Source organism: Budorcas taxicolor, chromosome 4, assembly GCF_023091745.1.
Source record: "Budorcas taxicolor isolate Tak-1 chromosome 4, Takin1.1, whole genome shotgun sequence".
Taxonomy (NCBI): domain Eukaryota; kingdom Metazoa; phylum Chordata; class Mammalia; order Artiodactyla; family Bovidae; genus Budorcas; species Budorcas taxicolor.
Genome location: NC_068913.1, coordinates 84537501 through 84557312, shown reverse-complemented (window position 1 = coordinate 84557312; position 19812 = coordinate 84537501). Strand labels below are relative to the sequence as shown.

The following is a 19812-nucleotide window of genomic DNA, read 5'->3' as shown; positions in this document are numbered from 1 at the left end:
TTTATCAATCTACTTCTCTAATCATTTATTTATAGCTATAATAAGAGAGCCACTGGTGTACTGAAAAAGGGAGCAGGGTTTAAGTCAGGCAGACCTGGCCCAAGCGGACTTTGGCACTGCTCTGCGTTTAACTTTGGGCATGTTTCATAACCTCTCTGGGACCTCATCTTCTTGTCTGTGAATCAGAGACGTTAGGTAACAAAATACAGGCTCGGAAGTCAGAGAAACCCGGTTCTAAATAACTATTACTTTAAAAGTAGAAGTGATGAACAGATAACCTCTTTCATCTGAAAACTGTGGCCTCTAACTGTACCTTCCTCCAAGGGTGCTTAGAGGATTAACAGAATTATCTGGGTGAACTGTAGCAACTGAATCCCTGTTCCATCTACATCTCAACTGTCCGTGGGCAATGAGATTAGAGAAAATTCTCAGTGTATTTGTGTAATTGTGAAATCTACGGATTCTACAGTAGAGCTACCAATAGTAGATGCTAGTGTTGCTTAGGGTTTGCGTGGACCACGCATCATGAACTTATCTACTTCACCTGCTCCAGGAGACAGGGCACTGTAACTTCATCACACAGAGAGTTCAAACCACTGCCTGGGGTCACACAGATGCTAACACAGACCCAGGGTTCAAATGCAGGCCCTCAGGGATTAGAGTCTGCATGCTTCTCCTCTACCCGATGCCCCTCTGGTGTTGGGGCAGTTCTCATGGGGTTAATATGAGGATCAGGGGGCAGTGCTTATGAGACACTAGCACAGATCTGAGTGCACACTGTGAAAGTCATCCTGAGTGTCAGTCACCACAGGAATGTTCTGAACCAATAAGTTTGAATCCACTGACTTTAAAAGAGAAAGAACCCAGGCGCCTTGCTTTGGCTATGGGTCCTCTTGGGGCCAGTGCCCCGAAGAAAGCACCATAACCACCATCCCAGGGAAAGACTTAGAAATGTGTTGCTGATCATTATTACAACCAGGGCTGAATTTGATAGCTCAGTTGTCATGCTGTCCCTTACCTTGGTTAGATTTCATGAAATTACACACAGACAAAAATGGACTTTTGAGTTTTTCTTTTTATTTATCATGTCTATTATGAAATAGAAAGTACAGAATTCAAGTAGCAAAGCAGGCAGCCCCAGGGTGTGTGGCAGGGAGGGTCAGGGTCAGGATCTGGGGGGAGGTGCTGAAGGAAGAGACGGGGAGCTGCCCACTGTGTGTGCTGAGAAGGCGTGAAGACTCAGGAGCCCAAGGAGCTGTGGGGACAGTGAGGAGAGAGGCTCTCCAGACCCACCCTGGGTCCTGCCCCTGAGTAATGGCAGAATTTCTTGTTACAGAGTCAAACTGTCTGTTTGCCCAATGGTTTGAAAAACTCTTACAAAATAAAGACATAATATAAAAATAACACATGAATTGAAATAACCTAAATCCAGAATAAAAACCAGGCTAGATTCTCAGCATAGCTTTTAGAGACCATAGATGATGAAGGAACGTTGATCCTCCTATGGGGCCCCTCTATCACGAGCTCTTCTGATTGCCACAGACGCCTGTTCTCCTGAACACACAGGAGGTGATGATGGCAAAGTAGACTGTGCTCTTAATGAGGAGGAGGAGGTAGGTGTAATAGGCAGAGGTGTTCATGAGCTGCAGCTGCAGGGTATCTAGGAGAAGTCCTTTGATTAGTTGCCTGTTCTTTTGAAAGGTCAGTACACAGTGATGGGAGGAGGTCACAATTGTTTATTTCTGACGACCTGCTATAAAGTGACACCCCAGCATCACCAATCCCCACAGTCAACAAGGACCACCACTACCGTCACACCACCACCAGAACAACTCAGAATCCAACTCAAAGTTCAAGCCAATCGACCACTTCTGCTACATTCACTTAGAACCTTTCTAAATATTAAAAAGTAAGTTTGTCTTTTTAATGAATTAGTGCAGTGGGAAAAAAGAATTTTTGAGAAATTTTAGCATTTTTTTGCCCTCACTATGTCTCTAAGTAATAAAAAACAGCTAATCTTCATTAACCCCAAATACCAGGCATTTATTCTGAGAGCTTTGCAAGCAAAGCTCTAATCTTACTTCATTTCACAATAATTTATGGTTGTTATTTTCATTTCCATTTTACAAGTCAACTGTGAATGGAGAAAATGAATTTGCCAGATGTCATACATTTAGAGAATACCAGAAACCGTATTTCATTCCCAGCAACCTGACTGTAAAGAACACATTCTTAACTGCTCTGGAGTTCTGCATCTCCACATGTGATAAATACTCCAGACAGGAAAGGTCTTAACATAAACATCAAGTGGAATTGCTGACTTGGAAGCATCTGAGCCATTATATATTGTGCATTAGTGAGATTCCTACAAAAGTTACAATCCATGAAGTTTTCTGGTGTTCACAGAGGGTGGCTAGTAGGGTTTAGTAAAGAGAACACTGCATTCACAGAAAATGCATGCAAGATACAGCACAATACCTTCCATATAAGATTTCAGTAAGGGTCATTTCACGTATTAACTACTAGCACAATCAAAATACTAGAAGCAAAGATATATCATGTTTCCCTGGTCATTAGACACAAAAGCCACACTAACAAATGAAATCCACTGTGTAAATAGTTCAGAGTGTATCATGACAGTTTCTAGAGTCATCTCACACCAAAACCAGTATTTATTGTGCTAAGATGACCCCTAGGAAATGATAACGTTTAGTGGGTTACTCATGTCTGACTCTTTTGAGACTCCATGGACTGTAGCCCACCAGGCTCCTCTGTCCATGGGATTTCCCAGGCAAGAATACTGGAGTGGGTGGCCACTTCCTTTTCCAGAGGATCTTCCCAATCCAGGGATTGAATCTATGTCTCCTGCATTGGCAGGCAGATTCTTTACCACTGAGCCACCAAGCCCAAGAAATGATGATAGATTTACTTAAAAACCACTCAGTCTATTTTTGCAAATCCCAACAGTATAGCTTTTTTTTACCTTAAACCAAGTAAGTTCAAAAGTTAATTTTATATGGTGGAAAAAAGTGCTATAGCTGACATAACAGCAAAACTGAACAAAAACTTACTGTTTTTGTCTTTCAGACATGCTTTTGTAGAATTTGCAACAGGGACTTGTTTTTCTAGAAGAAGGGAGAGCAAGTATTAGTTGATTGTGTCTATCTATTTTTGACAGTGTGATATGTATGTGCATATGTGTGTGCATATAGACATCTATGTGCATGCTCCATTGCTGAGTCCTGTCCAGTTCTTTGCTACCCCATGGACTGTAGCCCATCAGATTCCTTGTCCGTGGGATTCTTCTGGAAAGAATGCTAGAGTGGGTTGCTATTTTCTCCTCCAAGGGCTCTTCCTGACCCAGGGATTGAACCCACATCTCCCAGATCTCCTGCATTTCCTGCACTGGCAGGTGGATTCCCTACCACTGGGACACCTGGGAAGCCATGGCTGTGGTTTAGTCACCAAGTCATGCCCAACTCTAGTGACCCTGTTAACCATAGCCCACCAGGCTCCTCTGTTCACGGGATTTTCCAGGCAAGAGTACTGGAGTGGATTGCTATCTCCTTCTCCAGGGGATCTTTTTGACCCAGGGATCAAACTCGGGTCTCCCGAATTACAAGCAGATTCTTTATATTGGGAAGTCATATATATATTATCCCTGCCTATTATTTTAGTCTGTCTATATGTCTGTACATATATGTGTGTGTCTGTGTCTCGTGATAGAATATATGTATTCTCCTGACAGAATATATTCTCCTGGCAGAAGAGGAGTCATTAAAAGTATAACAATGATGAGCCCCACAATTGCAGGTAATTGGTCTTTTTACTTTAAGCCAGGTAGACTTCAAAAGGGAAATTCATCAGAAAGCAATGCAGGAGATGCAGGAGATGTGGGATAAGGAGGAAAAAAAAACTAAAGCATGACATAAAGGCAAATGTGTAGAAAAACTTACCACTTTTATCCTTCAAACCATCATTTGGATGTTTAGTAGTAGTGACAACTGAAGAGACAACTACAAGAAATGAGAACAATTATTAGTCAAATTTTCACGCCTGTTATTTGGCAATGTGCATTTGTGTTTATATATGTGTTATTAAAACACACATATATAAGTAGATAATCTGCTGAGAAAGAAACATTCATTAAAAAATATGAGCCCTACAATCCAGGAGGAGTTGGTCTGATTCTATGTAATTCAGTAGATCAGTTCAGCATCAAAATAAATTCATTCAATCCCAGAAAATAAAACAGAATCTCTTATTTGAAGGAGTCTGGCTCCAGCAAATTTCCCATCAAAGACAAATAAAAAACCAGCCACACCTTTCTAATCACTCATATCTCCAGCATCCGATACCCTTGCAGTTGTGGTATGTGGGAATAAAGAAAACAATACTAATAAGGCTAATAGCCATTGAGTGATTATTACTGTGCCAGGCACTCGCTTACATACTGCACATGCAATATGTCATTTAATCTCCCACTGACACTGGAGTGAGGTGTATTTTGGAGGATTCCATGTTACAAAGGAGGAAGTAAGAATTAGATGGTAAGTAACTTGCTTAGAGTCATATCAGTGATGGCAGAGCCAGAACTCTAAGGATCGTTGAGGGAGATTAAATGAGACAAAGCTGCGAAAAGTACTTTGTAGAAATAATCCATAGAAATGCAGAAAAATTAGTCTATAGACAGAAAATAGAATTCCACATCAAAAATAGCTTCCTTTCTTAAATATTTTTAACAATGATGATTTTATTACTGGAGCTCAGTATTTCAGTGCAATTCTTTTGAGGACTGAAAAATAGGCCAAATCACATTTATAGTCCTCTAACTAAGGGGAGGACTTCGCTGGTGGAGCAGTGGATAGGAATCTGCCTGCCAATGCAAGGGGCATGGGTTCAATCCCTGGTCTAGGAAGATTCCACACACTGTGGAGCAACTAAGCCTGTTCACCACACCTACTGAGCCTGTGCTCCCTAGAGCCCATGCTCCACAACAAGAGAAGACACCACAATGAGAAGCCCGAGCACTACAAGGAAGAGCAGCCCCCACTCACTACAACCAGAGAAAAGCCCATGCACAGCAACACAGACCCAGCACAGCCATAAATAAAGAAATAAAATTATTAAAACAGGAAAGACAATTTCTTAAAAAAAAAAAAAACCTGAAGTGAGAGTTGGGTTTATTTACAATTTTTAGAAAGGCATCAAAGTGTTAGCCACTCAGTCATGTCTGACTCTTTATGACCCCATGGATTTGTAGCTCACCAGGCTCCTCTGTCCATGGGACTCTCCAGGCAAGAATACTAGAGTGGGTTGCCATTCCCTTCTCCAGTTAAAAAGGCATGCATGTAAGTGAAATATTTATTTGTATACATAATAGTTTGTTGGATGAAAGAAATCAGTCACAATAGTCATTTTGGTTCCTCCTTAGAAATTTGCTGTAAAATGGCATTAATAGAAATGCCCTCATTAGCTTTGCTGCCATGAGTAGTCAATGGGAAACATTGCCTAGTCGATTAAGTGCCAAGTGAAACACATTATAAACTGAAATTTGTTTCCTTTACGATAATCATCACCATGAAACTTATTTTAATTCTTATTTTTCCCTGATCACCAGAAAAATTAAAATATAAAGACAATTAAGCCCATGGTTATATTAAAATAACATTTTGCATATTTGCTTCCCTTATTTTTCTTATGGTAAAGCAAATTTTAGGACTATTTTGTAATCCTACTTTTAAAGGGTCTTAGGAAAGGATAAAAATACAATGAATATATGAATAAATACATCTATGTCATGTTATCTAAAGCAAGTGTTTTCACTGACATTATTTCATTTGCTCTTCACAGCTCCAAGAAAAGACCAAAGCAAATGTTCGGACCTAATTTGATGATGGCACAAACTAAGGGTCAGAGAAGATAAAAACTTACTTCAGAAATTCAGACTGAAAAAAAAGAAAGAAATTCAGACAGGCACACAGCAAAACTGGCTGCACATGCTGTTATAAGCTTGTTTCCCACTGTTTAAAAGGGCTTCTGATTCCTTCATAGGAGCCCTCTGGGACCTTTAGTCAGTGTGTTTATATGCAGGATTCTAAGTGACTTAGGACTTTTGAGTAATTATGGAAAGGACAATAATTCACCTGAGTGTGTTCCTCCACACTCCCTTCAGGCCTGGCAAGTGCTATGCTGCAATGAATGTTGGTGAGAGGCATCTTCCAATGGCAAGAAATGCATTCATTATGTAGAATGCAAGTAAGTCTGTATACTCTAGCCTAACCCCGTCTTTAGTCAATCCAGATCTTAAAAACCTAACACCATGGACCATAATAAATGTACAGTAGCCAAGTTACTCTGCTTTCTGTTGATCTGCAATCTGGTTTGCACAGAAGAACATCAATTTGATGTTAAGACTCATTTCTGGACTACATTTTGAGTAAAGCAAGATTGAAGTTAGATGACGTTGTTTGATGAATAGAACACTCATAAAGGACATACAGTTATTCCTACTTCCTAATAAACTAAGATTTTCAACTGTGGAATCTCTTTTTGTGTGTTTATAGTATGCTAAATTGTTAGGTACTTCCATATATGTTATTTGATTTAAACCATATAACAACCCCAAAATACTGTATTATGACCTTAATATTTTGGATGATGAAACCAAGGCTGATAAAGTTTAGGTGAACTTTTCTCTTTCTTTTTTATTTCAAATGCTACACTTTTTTTTTTTTAATTCTGTAAGGAAATAGCTTGAAATTTAAGAAAGTTTTGCATTTGTTTTTCATTAATGCTTGACAGAAGAGGTGGAGTATCCCTTTTAAAAATTGTTCTAGGAGGTTATACTTATATTTCTATTCACATACCTTCATTCACTGCAGGAAAAAGAATCTCTTGATTAGTTCCTCTTTTATTTTTCTCATGTTTGACGATACACATGTGTTCTTTATCCATGGAGTTTCCAGACACGGTCAGCCAGCTGAACTTCATGTATGTGTCAGCAGTCTTAATGGTTTTTCCCTCCTGGGATGGCAAAACTTTGTTGCCTCTTTTTTCTCTCCAATAAACCTTAATAACATGAGGGAAAAAGTCCTCCAGAAGACAAAGATATGTTCCACTATTATCACGCTTGATTTCAGTAATCGAAGGAAGTAACATAGTGGGCTTGGGAGACATGTCTATATCAAGGTCTCTATCTGTAGGAGAAAATGAAATCATAATTAAAAAGAGTTATTACACAAACACAAATGTTAGTGTGATTTGGAACAACCTAGCAAGTGGTAAGAGGAAGAAAATTTGTCATTGAATTATAGCCTGGTTGTTCATCCACAGAAGGTGGTGAGGTGTGTTTTATTGTTCTTATTTTCAATGGGAAGAGAGGTTCAAGACATCATAAAACTTAAAGTCCCAGCTAATATGTAACAGAAGCTGAATTAACCTTGAAATTTGTTCCTTCTCCACATGTTACGATGGGGTATGACTTTTAACTGCCCCATATCAAGGCTTCCAGCTTTCATGAACATATTTATTGTTTAAAAATCTATTTTATTCTATTATAATGGAGACTGTTTTAGGGTGAATGGGAGTGTGTGGTGGGAATGGGTTGAGGGAGAAGACCAGGTAACTATGAAAATGTCTCTATAGGGCATGTTAAAAAATATATTTATAACTCATTTTTCTTGTCAAGTGGGAAAAAGTATGCTAAAGAGAGACAAATATCTCCAAATTCAAGTTTTTGTGTGTGAGTGGATAGTAAGATAACTTTCCATTTGAGGAGTTAAAAGTACAGCTGTATTTTCTGGAGAATTTTTGCTCAGTCAGCCTTCTTGTCTGCAAACAACTCCCTACTGCATACAATTCTCCCTTAACATTTGAATTGAGTGTAGGAACATATATACATTCCCTATTATCTGCCAAGACAACGTACGAAATATGATAGCTACACATTATCTCATTCAATTTTCATACAACCCCTACTGGGTATACATTATTATCCCACTTTATGGATTAGGAGACTGAAGCCAGAAAATAATTACCCAAATTCACATAAGCAGTAAGTGGTACACCTGAAGTTCCAGGTCAACCTGATTCCAAAGCCCAGGTTCTTTGAAACACCCTTCCACATCAGGAAAGGAAATGTGTCAACTCACAAAACTTACTTGTAATAACAAATTTAAACCTTGAGCCAAACACTTTCAAGATGACTGCACACTTTACACGTGAATCCTTAGTAGTAGTCCACGTGTACACAAGACAAATCCTATTAGGTTCCTTGCACAATGTTTTTCCATGCTGTCCTTTACAAACAGGGATTTGTTTCAAAATTCTTCCTAAGATTTTCACATCTAATCCCCTTTCACATTCCCATTTTTTCCTAAACATTCTTAACCATATATTTTTCCTTGAATTGTTTCTTGCCTTCCCCAATTCTCTTGGGAAAAAAATTGCTTTCTCCTGCTATATACCTGTGACAAAAATTTTATTCCATTAACAAACATTTTTCTATAATAATTTCAAAATTATTCAACTCATATAGAAATCGTTAGACTAATTTAGCTTCTCTGACTTCAAACCCTAGGGAAACTATGGTGGCCTTCAGTTCAAGAGATCAGGCTTCTGGTCCTGCTTCATTTTCCTCATAAGCTCTGTGACTGAGCCAATTAGGTCTATTAAAGCCTTTGATGTTTTATTTATTTGAGAATGAAGTTCATGTAAATTGTTAGTGTTTTTGCCCCAGAAATCCCCTGGACAGAGGAGCCTGACAGGCTACAGTCCATGGGGTTGTAAAAGAGTTGGACACAACTTAGCATCTAAACAGCAACAGCAAGCCAGTGCTGCAGTGAGACCAAAATGAAACAAGATCTGAAAAGTAAGTTGATTAAAAATGCTATGGAAATAAGAGATAATAGTTATCATTATTAGTGATTTGTTTGTGTTGATTGCGTGTTCCAACATGACATATTTATACATGGTACCAGAACTCATCCTTACTGATGAGAATTCAGTATTTTGGTTGCAACTGAATCCCTGCCAATTAACCTTGGACACTGGTTCCCATGATTGCAATTCCACTGTGCTCTCAACTGTCTGAAATCCTCAACTCCATCATTACAGGAAACATGCCTTTCACAAACCAAACTGATAGGCAATTATTAGTCTTATCTTAGCCAATGTATTTCCAGGGTTAAAAAAATCAAAAGGAACATTGGCTAAAGCCTAATATATGCAGTTAGTATATTAAACTGCTTCACTTGTTTTGTTCAAAACAAATGGCATTCCCCCCAATCAAGACCACAATTGATTTTGGCTCCAAGGTTTGACTAGAAATTTTAGCCTTGAATTGACTTCTATCCAGCTCATGAACAGAGTTCTGCTTGTGAATCCTTGTAGTAGGCCTTTAAGACAGGATGACTAGAGAAATGGCAGGATACCTGGTCCTCAAATTCTCCTAGAGTCATATTGCATCATAAAAACCTTCCCTGCCTGACCCTCTCTGCAGGGTCATCTCTGAATGACATTAAACTTTATGATGTTCATAACATTGATGCCCTGGAAGCAAGAACTGGATTTATTTAAAGACCATTTCTTCCATTTTATATAACAGATATTGAAGCCAATGTCCCCCTTTTACTTCACTTTCCTCCCAAAGACTCCTGCATTGAGATCTCCTTCTAATATTATTTTAACATACCTTATTGGAAAATTTGGTATGCTTCTTTATCACTTTATTAAAAATACTATTCCACTACATTTTTTCAGCTTTTAAAATTTTCAATCACTTGTTTATAGAGATAGAACATACACATATCTCGCCTGTCTCTGAGAATGAAATCTTACCCTTTGCTTCCTGCCAGGTCTTCACAGGCCTTTTTCCTTCTACTTCCATGAGTGCCTTTGATTTTCTATTCTTATTTTTGCCTCTACCTGAACCTGTGTGTGTGTGTGTGTTTAAATATTCATTTATTTGGCTGCACCAGGTCTCTAGTTGTGGCACACAGGATCTTCTTTGCAGCATGCGGGATCTAGTTCCCCAATCAGGGAATGAACCCAGGCTGGGAATTCAGGGAATTCAGAGACCCGGTCACTGATCCAGCAGGGAAGTCCCTGTATGTGTGTTTTTATCTTCAGTTCAGTTCAGTTCAGTGGCTCAGTCGTGTCCGACTCTTTGCGACTCCATGAATCGCAGCATGCCAGGCCTCCCTGTCCATCACCAACTCCCGGAGTTCTTCTCAAATAAAGTTTGGAAACAAGCAACTTACATAAAATGACAAATAGTATGTTTCTTTTTCTGCCTTGGGTTTTGATAATCTAGTAAGTTCTAACTCCAACAGAGCAGGAGGAATCAGATAATGTGTTTGCAAATCCTAGTTCTGTGAGATAGATGCAAGACATAGAGAATTGCGCCTGTTTTGAATTTGTGTCCAACTTTTTTCAATATTTACATAAATATATGGAGAAATTGACTCTGCTACGGTGACACAGAGGTGACTTTCAGCAAACCATATAAGGTAAGAATGTGTCAAGAACTGAAGAACTGTCCCTTCTCTCTCTGGGCTGCTTGGATTACCTCTGTTTCCATCTCACATCCATTGAGAGTAGAGTTCCATCTTTTCTCACTATTTTGCCTGAATCTTTTTAAATCTTTCAAAAAGTGTTTTCAGTGTAAAGTCAGTTCCTGGTCAAGAGTGTCACTTGGAGTAAATATGTCTTTCATTACCAAAGAGGAACAGAAGCATTGTTTTCACACATGAGAGTAAAGCTAATTATAAGCTACTAAGTAGTCAGTCAAAGTACTCGTTTAAATGGTGAGGCTGAGTGCTTAGTCACTCAGTGGTGTCTGACTCTTTGGGACCCTTTGGACTGTAGCCTGCCAGGCTCCTCTGACCATGGATTTTTCAGGTGAGGATACTGGAAAGGGTCAGGCTATGAACTGTAAATACTCAGGATATAAAAACATAACTTAAATGTTTCTAACATCAATAACAGGCCAGACCATTCACTTTGGAATAGACAAATCCTTATGAATCCTAAACTTCGCAATGTATCTTGTCAGGTGACTTTAGGCTAGTAACTGAGCTTCTTAAAACCTCAGTGTCCTTATATATGAGCTGGGAATAAGATGATTCCTGCTGAGGAATGAGATACTGCACTGAAACTTCTTATGCTGTCTGATTCTCAGTAAATGGAAGCTGATACTAAAATTCTCTTTAGTGGGATGACTTAAGGTAAGGACATTTCATTAAATTCTTCCACCAGATAAAATATATGAGTTTTATAAGCTATAAATATTACATCAATTGAGAAAGAAACAAGCCCATCAATCCAAGATCTGCTGTCTGTCTAGCAGCCACGGATCATAGAACATGGGTCCCAATCAAGCCGGAATCTGTAAAGCTCATTGGGTAGAATAGAAACTGTTTGACTATTGGGACTCACTCTATCTTTGTCTGGCTTACTCTTTTATCTCTAGCATCCAACACAAAAACTGTCCTCAATAAATAAATGCTAAGAGAATGGGCAGATGAGGATGTTCAACCATGTAAACAGTTTTCATGGACTTTGGAGCTGACATAGCTCATAAGTGAGGCAGTAAAAGTCTCTCCGTCATGTCTGACTCTTTGCAACACCATGGACTGTAGCCCACCAGATTCCTCTGTCCATGAAATTCTCCAAACAAGAATGCTGGAGTGGGTAGCCATTCCCTTCTCCAGGGTATCTTCTTCACCCGGGGATCAAACCTGGGTTTCCAGCATGGCGGGCAGATTCTTTACCATCTGAGCCACCAGGGAAGACAGGGCTCATTGAGCTCACAAATTCCATGAAACTGATCCATATCCAGGCAATGTAATAAGAGATGTGACTGCATACATTTCAACTTATCTCAGCCTCCCTCTAAGAAGCTACAGTAATAAGAATTGGAATTTATCTATGTTCTATAGTCATTCCATATACAGTGACCAGTACCTGCAGAATTATTGTTCATATGCTAATGCGGGAGACCTGGATTCAATCCCTGGGTCGGGAAGGTCTCCTGGAGAAGGAAATGGCAACCCACTCCAGTACTCTTGCCTGGAGAATCCCATAGACTGAGGAGCCTGGTGGGCTATGGTCCATGGGGTCGCAAAGAGTCGGACACGACTGAGCGACTTAACTTTATAGTCATTTACTATAAAAATTTTTATGTACTGGTTTTAGGGATAAGATGAAAACAGATAAAGTAGTTTTGTTAAGTATTGGGAGACAAGGACACTGAGTTTTATCTCAAACTGTAGAGAAAAAATAATTAAGAAAAGTGATTCTCTTTTAATAGATTGTCTAGAAGAAAAGGAAATTTAATCAATAGCTTATACCACTGTAATGACATAATATGTTAATGGTGTAAGAATACTGCCACATAAACGAAACAATAAAAAAGACATGATACGCAAGTATTTTACTATCTCGTCTGAGTCTATTTTAATAGTTTATGTGCGTATGTGTATTTTAAAATAAAAATTCCATTCTGTTTTTGAGGAGAGAATAAATCATTTACAAAGTAGTTGAGTTTCCATATACAGTGACCAGTACCTGCAGAATTATTATTCATATGCTAAGACCAAGCATGTGGCAGTTAGATGAAGTGAATACTTTAGATCCTTGGGTCAAGAAGATACCCTGGGGAAGGAAATGGCAACCCACTTCAGAATTTTTGCCTGTGGAATCCCATGGACAGAGGAGCCTGGCAGGCTGCAGTCCATAGGGTCGCAAAGAGGTGGACATGACTGAAGCAACTTAACACACAACACAGATTGTTTTCTCTGCAAAAACACCTGTTACTTTCCCATAACTAAGGCAAAAAAGAGAAAAACATTACTCACCAGGGGAAGCTACTATGAGCTCAGTTGCTTTTCCAAATATCTTCTTCCAGCCTGCACTGTCACACTGGTTGAAGCTCCTACAATAATCTTAGCCTTCTCCTAACTTCATGTCATGACTGGAAGTTAAAAATTTTGTACTGGAAATTTGATCTTCTGGATTCTTTTGAAAGTCCTTAAACATAGGTTTTATGGTGTCTGATGTTTTATTAATTTTCCTCAGACAAATGGACCCAAATATCTGCTTTCCATGGAGGAGAAATCACTGAAGACACTGATGAAAAATGAAAGGAATAAAAACAGGAAAAGAAGAGTTCACCACCAACGGGTTAACCACCTGCCTTCCTAAATTTCCAGTAATAGTATTCAAAGAATTAAGCCTTTTTTTTTTTTTAATTTCCAGGTGTTCAACTCTGTTGAAACCGCTCAGAGTTTGCATCAAAGAAAGACCCTTCTTTTCTCACAAACACCAGAACTTCTCCCTTAGGGATTTGGGGCTATACTGTTGAAAGGAGGAAACTCTTCAGTCACTGAAAATGTAAATACTCCATCACAAGTGTACTTGTAAAATGTGAGCAAAGTTCTCCATTTACTGGGTAACATTCTTTACCATGGCAACACAAGATGAGAAAATAAGTTCTGTGATGAGTTTTTTTGTTTTTTTTTTCCCTAGGATAAAAGAAATTTGTAGAATTTTCTCTCCTTTGAAATAATAGGTTCCTTATTGAAACTAAAACTTGAAAACTACATCCATTTATCTGATATGTTGTAAGAAGACTCTTGGAGACTGTTTCGTAATCTGGAGATACTCATCTTGGATCAGGCTAAAAAAAGGTTGTCAGAGGCATCTGGGTGCTCCTCTAAGCACAGATGAGCTGTCCATCCTCCAGGACCCACACAAAACAGGCCAAGTATCCCTCTGTCCATGCCAGATCTACCTGGTTGGTGCTGGCCTAAGTCCTATCACCAAGCAGTGCCTTTGCCCTGAGAATGGAAATAGAAGGTCACAGTGACAACTGTCCATTCATAGTAGCTGAGCCCCTAATACACAGGAGAAGATGAGACATCTGGATGAATATTTTGTTTAGAAAGCTTTTTTAATTGGAAATTAAGTTATTAGTATTAATACTTTGAGTTGTCAAATACCATTTGGACCTATTGAGATCTCAGTGGTATCTGAGGTACCACTCTGATACCTTGTACTCTGTACCTTGTACTCTGTTTTTCCTTTTTCTAGACCATGAATGAAATTATCAGGAGCTTTAGGAGTTGCCTACTTTTCCAAACCCATGAAAACTTTACCAATAAAATGCAAGAGTAAGTAAAGAGTTATAAAATCATTTGTCAAATTTATAAGAAAATTCCAGAGCTCTAAGAAGAAAGAATATAAGGTTTTATAAAGGGCATAAAATTAAACTTGAATAAATAAAGAGACATATCACATTTGCGTAAGAAAAACTAAATATCATAAAGATACTGATCTCTCCTAAATTCACATTTATGAAGTTACTATAATTCTTATGAGAATTAAGAAAATATTTCATTTTTTCTTCTATGGTATAAGGTTCAGGGTTAGCAAGTTAAATAACATTAAATATGATTAAGAATAATATTGACTAGACAGTTGGCCTAACAGATCTAAACCCTTATTGCAAAGTTACTGACACAGTATGATAATGGTGTATGAATACTGAGACATAAATGAAACAGAAATCCTCTAGCAAATACTCCAAGTACATGTTGATATAAAAATATGGGAAGTCATTTTTAAGTTGTAGGGAAATGAAGAGATTATCTTAAAACTAGATTAGGATGATTAATTATCTGTTGGGAAAACAGAAATAGTTTTCTATCAAACACAATATAAGTGAAGTTCATATTAAAAAACGTCTAGAGATGTGAGTGATGGCACCCTACTCCAATACTCTCGCCTGGAAAATCCCATGGACGGAGGAGCCTGGAAGCCTGCAGTCCATGGGGTCGCTAAGAGTCGGACACGACTGAGCGACTTCACTTTCACTTTGCACGTTCTTGCATTGGAGAAGGCAATGGCAACCCACTCCAGTGTTCTTGCCTGGAGAATCCCAGGGATGGGGGAGCCTGGTGGGCTGCCGTCTATGGGGTCGCACAGAGTCAGACACGACTGAAGTGATTCAGCAGCAGCAGTAGCAGAGATGTAAATCTCCAATACTTTGGCCACCATATGTGAAGAACTGACTCACTGGAAAAGACCCTGATGCTGGGGAAAACTGAAGGCAGGAGGAGAAGGGGACGACAGAGGATGAGATGGTTGGATGGCATCACCAACTCGATGGACATGAGTTTGAGCAAGCTCCAGAAGTTGGTGATGGACAGGGAAACCTGGTGTGCTGCAGTCCATGGGGTGACAAAGAGTCAGATATGTCTGAGCGACTGAACTGAACTGAGAGATGTGAGTTAAAAGGAACAAGTAAGAGACTACTTGACTCCTTGGGTAGAGAAACTTCAAATAGAAAGAGAACAGGAGACATCCTTACTTAATAGTTATTTTTTAAGAAGTAGGAATGTGAGCAATTTTTACAGCATTTTCAAATATATAGTTTTAGAAAAGAATGAACGATGAAGACATACTGATGGTGGTAGGGAGGAAAGTGATATGATCAGATCTGTGCTTTAGAAAGAAAAATAGCAGGAAGATTGGTTGTCAGGGGACCAATCCTGGGGAAGCAGACACATTTCAGAGATGGTTGCCATGAGCCACTGAGAGGTCTCTGAGGACCCAGGTTACGGTAGTGACAGTGGGGATGCATAGAAGGGCTGGTGCAATAAATATCAGCAGATTTGTCAGAGCTTCTAAGGAATTCACAAGAGATAAATGAAATGGCCATTAGCAAGGTTGAAGGTAAAGAAAAAGATATTTTAACATCCTGGGACACATTCTGTGTAGTGAAGCTTCATGGTCAAGGTTGTGAGGCAGCCACACACATCCTTGTCCTTCAGGGAAATTCCTACCCATCTCACAACAATCAGGGGCAAGGAAGGAGCTAGGTATAAATATTCTATTTTTCCTGTGCTAACCAGATAGAGGGTGATCAAAAATTCAGGCTGCTATTTTACAAATATTTGTCCCTTCAGTATAGAAAACTTAACTACAGAAGCTATTTACTGATCCTTCTTATTGGTTCAACCATGCAAAGTGTGACATATATAGACCCTCTCACTTTTTGGCTACATATTGACTTGGATCTTCTGGCTCCACAAAGCATTCTCAAAGGTCCATTAATTTCTGACTATAGGAAATGAACAAATCATTTGATATTTCCTTTGAGGTACATAGTAAATAGCACAGTGCAACTCCTATCATTATTTTCTAAATATGTGAGCTGTTATATTGCTTAATCATGTTTTATCCAAAAGATGGGAATTCTTTCTGTTTCAACCATTTTCATCAGAGGATCAATTTTCCTACCTGGATACATTTGCAAGAACACATGCTGCATCTCTGTGAATATACAGATCACCCTGACTCCCCTACTTCTCTTCTTTATCCTTTCATTACTGCTTGTTGGTTCTGGGTAGAGTGTAGGGAAAAGCATATGTTTAAATGACATTTAAACTTGGCTTCAAACTGCGTCTCTTCTGATATCAATACCTTTGTGATCTTGGATGCTACAGAATTTCTCTGAATCCCAAGTTCACCACGCATTAGGGGTAGGGGGGGATATGATAGTACCTAAGTCAGAAAGATGAGGTCAAGTTCAGGTCTGGAAATTACTGGTGCTCAGCCATTGCCAAGTGTTCCCAGCAGCCGCAGAGGAAGCACAGGGTAATGGGGCCATCTCAGCCAAGGCTGCAGTTTTGTCTTCAACTGTGTGGACTGCAAGTAGCTCCTGGGAGGAAGACTCCTGTCTGCTTCATCTGTATATTCTTTACATAGAGGCCAGGCCACAGATAACAGTTACAAGCACTGTTATTGAACTCGTACTGTGTGACAGGCATGGGTTTAAGTTCTTTACATGGATTGACCCAATGAATTGTCCACAAACCTTCCAAGGTGGGAACACTTATTACAACCCTTTAACTGAGGGAGAGCTTGAATCTGAGAATGTTGAACAGGGTAATTGCGTGTCCTGTGTGGGGCACCTATGAATATTAGAAAAAAATGGGCATTTGAGGTGGAAAGGGACATGCTTCATCACAAGCTTTGAACTGCACACAATAAGTCCATAAGCCTTTGTACAGATGCCTCCAAAAATCCTTGATTCACTTTTGAATTTTTTTTCAATATGGCAGCCACATCCTCCATGAACCTATCCTCTCCCAGCTTGGGCACTATGACCTCCTTGCCACCATACACCCTAAACTTCAGGTTCTCATCACTAAAGGTTTTCATTTATGAGTAGCTCTCAAGCTGCTAGCAGTGAGGTCTGGAGTGTGTCCAAAAGAGTTCCAGTGAAGAACTCCAGTCAAACCAACCTCTCAATTCAGTCCCCGTGATTGAGCAGGAAATCATTTACTCTTTTCTATGACCTGTGAAGAATATTTCTGTGTTTCCCAGCAGGGTAGATGGGGCAGTGCAACCCCAAATGCCGTAATCAAAGGACATCTTAGTGTTTCATTTTTATGATTTTCTGTTGCTCAAGAGATTTGTCATGTCTCTTTGCCTTGAAAAAAAATTCCTAGAACTCAGAAGTCAGGAAAAATTCATTGCATAAAAAATCCCTCTGCAGAGAATTCTCTACATTTTCCCACTACACAAAATTTTATTGTAAAGCAGATCAGGGAAATAAATATGCAGAACAAAACCTAAACAATATTAGAAAAATATAAATGACAATAAGTTTATGCTTCAGTCTTTTTTAAAGTCATAAAATAGTTAAAACACATGGTCCCTGGTACAAGAGACCAAGTTAAAGTTGGTTTGTTTACTATCCAATTCCTTCTTCCCTGCAATTACAGAAATAAGATTTGACCTGTGGTTGTGGGATTCTCAAGCAAAAATATGATGACCTGGGAAAGCAGGAGTGTCCAGGGTGCAAGAAGACAGGAAGGGTTTGGGGTTAGGAACAAGCCCATGAGTACCATTCTGGAATGCATTTCTGTGTCAGGCTGGGAAACTGTCCATTTCAGAGAGAAGTGTGTCACTTTGTTACCACCAGGACAGCAGTTCTTAAAAATCAACTTGAATAAGAATTAGCTATGGAGTTTATTGAAAAATGCACATTTTCAGCCTTCATTCCTATATTTGTATTCATGGTGTTGGGTGCCACCTAGAACTAGCACGATTATCCCAACTCAGGTGCTTCTGATGCAAGTGGTCGACGGACCAGTTTAAGAAACACTCCTCTGATAGAAATTTGGAGGATCCAATACACAGGAGATCACATACATGTGAATCTAACATTTCTGTTCATGCTAAGTTGTTTCAGTTGTGTCTGACTCTTTGCGACCCAATGGATTGAAGCCCACCAACTTCTCTGTCCATGGGATTCTCCAGGCAAAAACACTGGAGTGAGTTGCCATGCTCTCCTTCAGGGGATCTTCCCGACCCAGGGATCAAACCCAGGTCTCCTGTAGCTCCTTAATTACAGGTGGATTCTTTACCACTGAGCCACCAGGAATTTCACATCCTTAAATCTAGCCCAATAAGAAAGCCATACTCCTTTCATGTATGACTCTTCAGCTGAAAGAGATACTATTCATTGTCTAATTGTTCACCCAAAGCATTCTTTATGATGAATTATTGAGAAAAAAATAATCTGATAAATCTCATTCCAGTTTGGGACTTGGCCATGTTAATGTAGAGGGTAGGGGTGGAAAGAACCCCTGGCTTGACTTGTTTAATGCAGAACAGTTCTGGTTGTGGGCTGAATTCAAAAGAAAGTGGAAGAAGAGTACAATGGTTGACATTGTTACAGAAATCACTGTTTTCCTACACTTTCACTATGTCAGCCATGCCCTGATTGGTTATATGAGGAAAATATCAGTTTTTCCAAGAGAAATATGATACTAGCTTGAGGTTCAGGAAGTCCAAGTTTTCATTTTCATCTTGTCTTACTCTTCATACTCCTGAATATTGAAGATGCTTCATTCCCAGCCATTTTCTCTGGATAATGATCAGATCAATGATTCAGTATAGCTAAGCTTTTCATTATTTTTTATGTTTGTGATTTTTATTTCATTATTTTTTAAAACTTATTTACTTTCTGCATCAGGTCTTAGTTGTGACATGCAGGATCTCTGTTGCATCGTGTGGGGTCTTCCCTTGTGGCGCAGGAAATTCTAGTTGTGGAACAGGGTCTTCAAAACATGCAAGTGTAGTTGCTCCAGAACACAAGTACCCTGCATTCCAAGGCAGATTCTTAAACACGGAACCACAGTGAGGTTCCCAACCTTTCCATGCTCTCCTAAATATTTCCCTTAACAGATCAATCCTAGGTGCCCTGTCTCCTAAAGAGGAGGTTGAATAGACTCCAGCACCTCCTAGGTGAGTTAAAAGAAGATGAAGCTTGACAGTTGCTTGTCTGAGGCGTGAAGATGGAAGCCTGCTTTTAGAAAAAACTGTGGCTTTGGTGGGGAGGGGTGAGTGACAATTGAGTATAAAAGTTGGGGGATGGGCGATGAGCTCAGGATTTCATTTTGTTCAGAGTAAAGAGAATTGGCATTGACAGCAGGAAGTGAGGCAGGGGTTGGTCTATCTGGGCTGTTTTTTGGCAGCGACAAGCAAAATTTCAGTGCAGTGTAAAGGAGGGCTGAACCAATGTGCTTCTCCCAGACAGCGCAGCGGTACACACCAGAATCACTTTCTTGAAGACTTGAGATTACAAATTTATATATCTTGTCTGTGCCTTCATAGCAGTGGTATTTCCCTGGACTGATTTCTGGTTCCAACACAACCTTTGAGTAGGAGACATCATAGTAGAGAAGGCGTCGGGGTACAGTTCCCTCCTGGAATTTGTACCAGTGGATATATTTG

At 39.4% G+C, this 19812-nt stretch overlaps 1 gene segment (V, D, J or C); it reads right to left on the bottom strand.

The window, feature by feature from the left end:
• Positions 1-1517: 1517 nt before the first annotated feature.
• LOC128046936 (T-cell receptor gamma chain C region C10.5-like) overlaps positions 1518-19812 on the bottom strand; it is an 18585-nt gene continuing 290 nt past the window's right edge. Inside the window, 6 exon segments of the C gene segment in view lie at positions 1518-1660; positions 3072-3125; positions 3957-4016; positions 6870-7199; positions 12861-12911; positions 19595-19812. The exon segment at positions 19595-19812 is cut by the window's right edge and continues 100 nt beyond it. Of these exon segments, the coding sequence occupies positions 1518-1660; positions 3072-3125; positions 3957-4016; positions 6870-7199; positions 12861-12911; positions 19595-19812 (856 nt within the window).